Below are 10,063 nucleotides of genomic sequence, written 5' to 3'. Positions count from 1 at the left end.
GGCAATGTGAACTTACAAGACAAAAATCATACTGCAGATATTTTCAGTGATAAGATGCCATGATACTTATTTGATTACACTGTAAAAAATTTAAAAATACATTGTATTAGCTATCAGTTTTACTGGTATGCAATAGGAGTGAATCTTGGCACTTTGTCTTTATGGGTTCCTTAGGTAACCACTACTGACTGATTCTCTTCCAGAAATGGTTCCCAAACCAGCATTCCCTGCTAGCATCACCACATGTTCACTACTTAATCCTAGTAGCATCCTAGTAACACAAAGTTTCAAATATTTAATGCAATGGGAGCTCCAGAGTTCAATTAATTTTCACTTTTGTGTATGTAAAGACTTTATGTACCTTAAGGATTAGAGAAATAGGAATGTCTAAAATTAGAGCTCTGGAGATCCTATCTGAAATTAGATTTTGGATAATAATTCACTGTCTTGTGTAAAAGCTTACTTCCTTGACACAGCAGGGCATTTTCCCACCATAGTAATACCGATTGTACATCTCAAATCTGAGGCATAGTTTTGAACTCATGAAAATTTTAAAGCTTTAATTCAGTGATAGTATTTTATATGAAATGCATTCTTAATTTTTAGTATATGTTTAAAAATTATAATGAAAAAATAGTCGTATTTACCTAAGTTAATTCAAATCAATCAATTGTATTGAGGGCAAATATATACTAAAGCAGAAATAATTTACATGAAGAATTTGGGTATATGGAAAAGAAAAATAAAGTCTTACTATTTAATTGACTCACAAATCTTTTTGTCCTGTAGATCTGAAGAGAGGACATGGCAGCAGGAAACCACTGCACAGTGACTGAATTCTTCTTGGTGGGGCTCTCAGAGAAGCCTGAACTCCGGCTTCCCCTTTTCCTCTTCTTCACAGGAATCTATCTGATCACTGTGGCAGGGAACCTGGGCATGATCACACTGATTGGGCTCAGTTCCCATCTGCACACACCCATGTACTTTTTCCTCAGCAGTCTTTCCTTTATTGACTTTTGTCAGTCCACAGTTGTTACCCCTAAAATGCTGGTGAGCTTTCTGACAGAGAAGAACCTCATCTCCTACCTTGGATGCATGGCCCAACTCTACTTAGTCATCACTTTTGGTGTTGCAGAATGCTACACATTAGCTGCAATGGCATATGACCGTTATGTTGCCATCTGTAACCCCCTGCTTTACAATGTAACCATGTCCTATCAGATTTACAGTTCTCTGATTTCAGGAGTATATATTTTTGCTGTGTTCTGTTCATCCTTAAACACTGGCCTCATGTTTAGGACTCAGTTCTGCAATTTAGATGTGATTAACCACTATTTCTGTGATCTTCTCCCCCTCTTGAAACTTGCATCCTCTAATACATATACCAATGAAATATTGATTCTATTTTTTGCTACATTGAATGCCTTTGTCACAGTGCTGACCATTATCACTTCCTACATCTTCATTATTGCCACCATCCGCTGCATTCACTCCAGGGAGGGCAAGTTCAAAGCTTTTAGTACTTGCAGTTCCCACATCTCTGCTGTTGCTATCTTCTACGGTTCTGGTGCATTCACGTACTTACAGCCCTCATCATTGAATTCTATGGGCCAAGCAAAAGTATCCTCTGTGTTTTACACTACTGTTGTACCCATGCTGAACCCCTTGATCTACAGCCTGAGAAATAAGGATGTCAGTATTGCATTGAAGAAAATACTTCAAAGAAAAAAAATCATGTGAAGATTATTTATCACAGAAAAGTAATTAGAAATACATAGAAATATTTTTGACTCCACCTGTCATTATTATTACGTATTTCCTAGGATTCTTTAATACTTTTATGATTAGAGATTGCAAGTTAATTTTTGAGTACCTAATATGTTATATGTTTATCAGAATTAAAAACCTATACAAATAGTATAGATTATGCAAATTGTTATGATCCTAGATGATATACCATCATTTTATGTATATTTTCTTCATATTTGATAATCCTTACTTTAAAAATATAAGCCTCCTTCTTATTTACAACAAATGACACCTTTTTAAAAAATTATTTCATCTTTTTCAAGTTCCAGATTTTATCCCCTCCCTGTCCATCCTCTGAATATTCCATATATCATACCTCCCTCTACCCCCACTCCTGGCTCCATGAAAATGCCCCCACCCTTCATTCCCTACCCCATCAGAACTCTCTACTCCCTTTGGACTTCTGTCTCTTGAGGATTAGGTGCACCTTCTCTGACTGAGTCCAGATCCTGCAGTCCTCTGCTGTATTTTTGTAGGGAGCTGCCTGATTAGTGGCTCAGTGTCTGAGATAACTCAGGGGTCCAGGTTAGTTGACTCTGTTTTTTCCTCCTATAGGATTGTCCTCCTCCTCAGCTTCTTCCAGCTTTTCAATAATTCAACCACAGGGGCCAGCAGCTTCTGTCCATTGGTTAGGTGTATATAATCTACATCTGAAACTTTCAGCTGCTTGATGTATCTTTCAGAGGTCAGTCATGAAAGGTACCTTTTTATGAGATCACTGTAGCATCAGTAAGTGTCAGGCCTGGAGCTTCCCCTTGAGCCTGACCCCAATTTGCTCCTGTTGCTGAACCTCCTTTTCCTGAGGCTCTTCTCCATTTTTATCTCTGCAGTTCTTTCAGATAGGAACAATTATGTGTCAGGGTTTTGGACTGTAGAATGGCAACACCATTCCTCAGTTGATGGCCTCTCTTTTAGCTGGAGGTAGGCTCTATAAGTTCCCTCTCCCCACTGTAGGCCATTTCATCTAAGGTCCCTCCCTTTGAGTCCTGAGAGTCTATCACCTCCCAGGTCTCTGGTACATTCTGAAGGAACCCCCACCTCCTACCTCTTTAGGTTGCCTGTTTCCATTCTTTCTGCTGGCTCAAGAACTTCAGTCCTGTTTCCCTTACCAATACCTGATCATGTTCCCCTCTTTCCCTTCCTGTCCCTTTTCTACCTAGTTCACTGTCTCCCTCCCCCTCCTGTGATTGCTTTCTTCTCCCTCCCACATGGGATTGTGGCATCCTCACTTGGGCACTTTGGCTTCTTATCCTTTTTTAGTTCTGTGGATTGTATCCTGGGTATTCTGTACTTTTTTTTTTTTTTTTTTTTTTGGCTAATATCCACTTATTCCTGAGTACATACCATGCCTTTTGGGGGGGGGTATTTCCTTTATTTACATTTCAAATGTTATCTCCTTTCCTGATTTTCCCCTGGAAACTCCTTTCCCATACCCCTATCTGCTTCTATGAGAGAGCTCACCCACCCTCCCACCCACTCCCACCTCCCACCCTTGCATTCCCCAACACTGTGGCATCAAGCCTTCAGAGGACCAAGGGCCTCTCCTCCCAATGATGCCCAACAAAGCCATCCTCTGCTCCATATGCAGCTGGAGCCATGAGTCCCTCTTTGGTTGATGGTTTAGTCCCTGGGAGCTCTGCGGGGGTCTGGTTTGATATTGTTGTTCTTACATACCATACCTTTGAAATTTAATTTTTAATTGAGTTTTGGGAATTTCATGCAAGTGCTGTAATTATATCTGATCCCTCAACTTCCTTCAACCATTCCCATGCTCCCTCTGCTCTCTCTCAAATTAATGGCCTCTTTTCCTTTAATCCATATATATCCATAGTAAGTCTGATTCTGCTCTCAGTGATCATTAGCTTCCCACAGCTCTTCATCTCAGAATGGAGTGCTTGAGATTTCCCAGTTCTACATTGGAAAGAATGTGTTGTATGTCTTAATGGCTCTGAGTCACCACCATCAATAATTTCTAGTTCCATTTATTTATATGAAAATTTCAAAATCTTATTTTTCTTTTCAGCTAAATAAAAGTTCCATTGTATTTTCATTATCATTTAATCACTTATAGGTCATTTAGGGGTCATTTCCTATTTTTTTTTATCTTCTGAATACCAGTAGATGGAACATGGCTGAAAATTTAACTGTTGTGTAGAATTTCAAGTCCTTTGGTCATAGGTAAAATACAGGAATTTCAGAGTCATATGTCATATTATTTATTTATTTACTTACTTAGTTTCTTACTTACACTCTTAGTTACTTATTCAACTCCCCACAGCAAATCTAAAAGTAGCTGAAGCAGTTTGCAATACTTTCAATAGTGAATATGACATAGTAACCATTTTTTTGTCTTTGTATTATTGATTTTATTCTGACTAGGGCAAGTTGAAATCTGAAATTTGCATTATTGTATTATGCTTATTTTATTTGTTCGTTTACTGATTTCTTGGTTTTGCCATAATGAGATTGTTTAGGATTTGATTTAATATATTTCCACATTAAATGGGAATTTGTATGTCTGCTTGAAAGACACTGTGGGTCCCTGACCCAAGTGGTTTTTATTGACAAATAAAGTTTCAAGCAGACAATGGTTGGTCAGGGAGACAGAGGCAGGGCTTTTAGGAATCAACAATAGCAGCTCAGTCCTAAAACAGTGACCAAATAGAGAGAATGTAAGGAATGGGGTCAGGTATTATTTGGGGATTTTCTAAAGGGCTTTCACTTTGCAAACTTGTTTAGTCTATGACATCTTAGATGTAATTTCTAACCCAAATAAGCCCATATAAAAACACAATCCAACTATTATAATTGTAAGCTATATGTATAGATTGAGCTGATCTAAGGCTATACTAACTTATTCCCAGCTACAAGACCCCTTCCTACTTGCTATTTCTCCTGGCCATGTGCTTCTGATCCATTATGGCTTCTTCAAGGTCTTCTGTCCTCTCTCTGTCCCGTCTCATCTTCCTCCCTCTCTACCTGTTCTCCATCTCAAAACTCCAGTCCTACTTTTCCCCTCTGCTGCCCAGTAATAAGCTCTAGACTTTATTTTTTATTAATTAGGTATTTTTCTCATTTACATTTCAAATGTTATCCTTTTTCCTAGTTTCCTCTATGAAAGTCCCCTGTACCCTCACCACCCTGCTCCCCAACCCACCCACTCCTGCTTCCTGGCCCTGGCATTCCCCTTTACTGGTGCACAAATCTTCACAAGACCCAGGACATCTCCTCCCATTGATGACTGACTAGGCCATCCTCTGCTAAGGGCCCCAATGAAGGAGCTAGAGAAAGTACCCAAGGAGCTGAAAGAGTCTGCAGCCCTATAGTAGAAACAACAATATGAACTAGCGAGTACCCCCAGAGCTTGTGTCTCTAGCTACATATGTAGCAAATGAAGGCTCTAGACTTTATTGACAAGTTAAAACAGGAGAAGGTTCACATGAGATGAGTGTGTGATGGATTTCTCACAGTGGTTAACCCCTTTTGAGGAAGCAGAATTGACATCAGAATACAGTCCACATCAGATAATCCCATAGCACATCTTTCTGTTTTTTATTGGTTTGTTTCATATTTTCTGAACATTTTTAAGTCCATTTGTAAATTTCTTAATAGTTCTTCTCTTGTCTATCTTTGCATACAGTCTATTCCTTCTCAATCAAGACTTCCCTTCCCTATATTGTGCAAAGACAGCCTCTAATCTACCATTTAGATGGAAACAGTCCATCACCTTTACACTTAGTCTATTACAAAATATAAAAACAGGAAAATAATTGGAGTCAAGAGAATGCAAAAGGAATGCCATGCACTTCATTTCTTAGTGGAATTCTCATGTTTATTGGAAGCTTCAACATAATGTTTACTTTCTTTGCTTCTGTTATTCTGATATATGAGCACATAAAATAATTGCATGTCTTCTCCAGCCTATGTATTCACCCTCCAATTATTCCCATAAACCAATTTCAGAACTTTGAGAAACACCTGATCCTGTAATGAGAGTGATCAAAGCAATAAACCTGAAGGTGGCACTTAGTTTCTGTGCTAGTCAGAATTTATCCATCATGCCTACAATACCAATGAATATGCATATAGGAGTGGGAGTTTTTATTTGGGCGATACAATGTCAAAGATTTCAGCATATTAAGCTTGCTCCATTTAGTAAGATTCATCATAGTAGCTGGGTTTAGAGGGAAAAAATTCTGGTCATACTTTTCATAGGTGGGTCCCACCTTATATAATTTCTAATATCTTCACAGATGATGACAGAATATCAGAACCAAGAATTGATCAAGTGACTTTGTAACGGGCATATTTTATTTAATCTTGAGCAATATATAGACTAAATAATTTTGTATATACTTGTTTGGATAGATATCACTTGTATATTGTTTGACAATGCTAAAAGATTTATGTGGATGCAATATTAATCATATTACTTGATAACATCAATTAAAGTTTTATCATAATGATGGGTAGATAGCAGAAAATCCTTTAAGGAATTGTTATCTTTTGTATTGCTTATGTACACTTAAGTACTGTTAAAGAGTATTTGAAATAGTAAACAAGTTCCACACTTTTCAGTGATTATCATAACCAGAGAAAGATAGAATGAAAATATTAACATAAACATCAGATAAATTTTGAATTACTCTGTTATGACACTGAAAATAATATTTGACTCTAAGTAAGGAGTAGCACTATCAAGAAGACAAGAACTAATATATAGTTTTCAAATACCATAATAGAAGAAAATAGTTTATGAAGTATTTCAAAAATAAAATATTTTATAAGTTCTTTCACGGGGTCTATTACCTATCTAGAGAGAGGTTCTTGATTTGGTTTTGGTGCCATATTTGAGTTTTAATTTGTGAGGTGTGTTTTAAGTCCAATTAATAAGAGGTTGTTTTCCCCAAAATTTTCATGTCACTCTTGCACCAGTGGGCATATCAGTGTAATCTATTTATTGTTGTTATTGTGTATTACAGAGTCCACATCTCAGTAAGATGAGACAATGTGCACAAGATGTATGTAAACCCAAATAGGATGAAAAAAATGAAGTGGAGAACTGAAATGATCATGAAGTTATACCTACAGAAGTTATACCTATTTGAAGTTCTTGACTGTCAATAGCTTCTGAGATATGGAGAGTTAGTTTGTTTGTCTTTTTTAAGTGTACAGTCTCTTATAAATCAGCCAATTTCCAATGGAAGGCCACACAGGCAAAAATGTGTAGGCCCAAAAAATTGGACTTGATATGAGGGGGATAAAAAGAAGACACAAAGTTATTATGAATAGGGAAGGGGATATACCTTGAAATAGTGGATAAAGTCTATAAATATTATACAAATATAACATGTGCAATTCTAAAAAATTTTAGGAAATATGTCTAATTTCAACAATGGAAATGAATATAAAAGAATGTTGTAGTCTACCATTTTTGTTAACTAGATGAGTGCAGAGTACTTTTATTTAAGCTTCAGTTAAAATTTTCCAAAAATAATAATTTTGATTCTATTACTTAAGGACATGTGGTAACTTTCAATAAAATTAAAAACACAAATTCTAATATATTAGATATTACTCCTATGTTTGCATATTTCTTCACTATGATTTACCTTAGGTGATACCATTTGTATATATCTTTAAATGTTCCAAAAATACAGTGCTTTAATAGCTTGACAATGCATCTCACATATATCTATTAGTTTTTAAAATTAATCTTTTTTTTTTTTACATTTCAAATGATATACCACTTCCTGGTTACCCCTCCACAACCCTTCATGATATCTCTCCTCTTCCTTCTCCCCTGTGCCTCTATAAGGGTGCTCCTTGGCCCCACTCCAGCCTCACCATTCTGGCATCCTCCTATGCTGGGGCATCAAACCTTCACAGGACCAAGATCCTCCCCTCCCTTTGATGTCAGATAAGGTCATCCTCTGCTACCTATGTAGCTGAAGCCACAGATCATTCCATGTATATCCTTTGGTTGGTGGTTTAGTCTATAGTAGCTCTGGGTTGTGCGGCTCATTGATATTGTTCTTTCTACAGAAATGCAATCCCCTCCAGCTCCTTCAGTCCTTTCCCTAGCTCTTCCATTGGGGTCCTGAGGCTCAGTCTGATAATTGGCTGTGAGTATCTGGTTCTGTATTGGTCAGGTTCTGGCAGAACCTCTCAGGGAATGGCCATACCAGGCTCCTGCCGGCAAGCACTTCTTTTCTTTTTTAAAAAACAATAATTTTATTTTTAATTCCTTTTTACACCCCATATTTCATTCCCTGCCCCTCTGCATCCACCCTCCAACTGCTCCACATCACACACCACCTCTTCACCCCATCCCATCTCAACGTGAATAGCCCCAACTCCCACCCCACCTGACCTCTAAACTCCCTGGGGCCTTGTCTCATGAGGTTTAGGTGCTTCATCTCTTAATGAACACAGACCTGGAAGTTCTCTACTGTATGTGTGGTAGGGGCCTCATATCAGCTGGTGTATGCTGTCTGTTTGTTGGTCCAGTGTTTGAAAGAGTCCATATTAACCAAGACTGCTGGTGGTCCTACAGAATTGCCCTTCTCCTTAGCTTCTTTCAGCATTTCACAACTCAATAACAGGAGTCAGCTGCTTCTATCCATTGATTGGTTGCAAATAACTGCAACTGACTCTTTCAGCTTGTTGGGTCCCTTGGAGAGCAGTCATGATAGGTCCCTTTTTGTGAGCATTTCATAGCCTCAGTAATAGTGTCAGGCCCTGGGACCTCCCCTTGAGCTGGATCACACATTAGGCCTGTCACTAAACCTTAGCCTTAGCCAAGAAAGAAAGAAAGAAAGAAAGAAAGAAAGAAAGAAAGAAAGAAAGAAAACCCATGCAGAATACACAAGATACCGTCCACAGAATTCAAAAGGCTCAACAAACTGTTGTACCCAAGTGAAGATGCCTCAGTCCCACTTGGGAGAGAGAAGAAAGCAATCACAAGTGGGGAGGGAGGAGGGGAGGAAGGGAGGGAGGGAGGGAGGGAGCGAGGGAGGGAGGGAGGGAGGGATGACTTGGGAGGGGATGTGGATGGGGTGGCATGGCAGTGAGGGGTAAAGGGTAACCTGATCTGATATTGGGTGAGGGAAAAAGACTGAAGCCCTGAGGGCTAGCAGGAAGATTGTAAACAAGCAACCTCAGGAAATAGGAGGTTGGGGGTACCTCCCAGAATACACCAGAGACCTGGGAGGTAAGAGACTCCCAGGACTCATAGGGAGGGACCTTTGATGAGGTGCCTGACAGTGGGGAGAGGGAACTTGTTTGGTGTTTACAGATGGGATGAATCCTTAGATGAGGAGGTCTCTGAATGGCCTTTCCTTCAGTCTTTGTTCCATTTTTTTGTCCCTGTCTTTCCTTTGGACAGGAACCTTTCTGGCTTAAAAACTTGAGTTGGGTGGGTGGTCCCATACCTCAACTGAGGGTGCTGCCTATCTACTGGAGGTGGTCTCTACAGGTTCTACCTCCCCTTTGTTGTATATTTCATCTATACCCATGGGAGTCTTAGGAGTCTCTTGCTTTCCTGGCATCTAGGAATTTCTAGTGCTACCTCCAGTTACCCATCCCTCATTTCTACATATTTCTACTCTATTTCCTGATCCTCTGTATTTCTCTCCTGTCCCTTCCAATATGTAATACTGCTCCCACATTTTTGTTTTGTTTTGTTTTGTTTTGAAGAGAAGCTAGAATTCTACCACTTGATAACATCATTGAATTGAGAATCAGAAAAGAAAAACTTTTTTTTTTTGTTTTTACTGATAAACATGAAGGATGACATTATAGCTGGTGGCCATTATAATATTTTTCTAATCAGACTCTTATTATTTCTGCATAGTATATATAGTATATGAAATATTCACATCAATCAACATTGAGAGAGCACCAAGTGGCTTTGGGTACCAGCTTTATAGCAAAAAGTTTAGTGACTTAAAAGCTAATTTCTGGTTATCTCTCCTCACACTCTCCAAGCCAATTCTTTTTTAAACCAGATGTAAGAGAAGAAAAGAGAAATACTCCACCCTGAAAAGGAGGGTTATATTTGAATAGAAGTTCTTATCTCGGCTCTGGGACTCCGCCGAACTTAGTCTACAGGTTAGAGTGAGGACCACAGAGGCAGACAGCTTCTGGGACAGGCGGGAACCACAGAGCCGCTGAGGCAGCACCCTTTTGGGGCCGCAGACATCCGGCACCCTCCCAGTCGGAGGACAGTGACCTGCCCTGCAGGGAACGCCAT

General features: G+C 39.0%; 1 protein-coding gene across 1 annotated transcript; it reads left to right on the top strand.

Annotated features, from left to right (window-relative positions):
- The first annotated feature begins 804 nt into the window (after positions 1–804).
- Positions 805–1,740, top strand: LOC110289094 (olfactory receptor 1537-like). The gene has a single exon (XM_021155292.1). It carries the CDS (start codon positions 805–807, stop codon positions 1,738–1,740), a length of 936 nt encoding a protein of 311 aa, XP_021010951.1.
- Positions 1,741–10,063: the final 8,323 nt, after the last annotated feature.

The sequence above is a fragment of the Mus caroli genome, unplaced genomic scaffold, assembly GCF_900094665.2.
Source record: "Mus caroli unplaced genomic scaffold, CAROLI_EIJ_v1.1 scaffold_11713_1, whole genome shotgun sequence".
NCBI lineage: Eukaryota > Metazoa > Chordata > Mammalia > Rodentia > Muridae > Mus > Mus caroli.
Note: the sequence above shows the minus strand (reverse complement) of the source record. Positions and strands in the feature narration are given on the sequence as shown.

Bases quoted from the DNA above. Each gene is read 5' to 3' on its own strand.
- LOC110289094 (XM_021155292.1), top strand. From the start codon at position 805: ATGGCAGCAGGAAACCACTGCACAGTGACTGAATTCTTCTTGGTGGGG.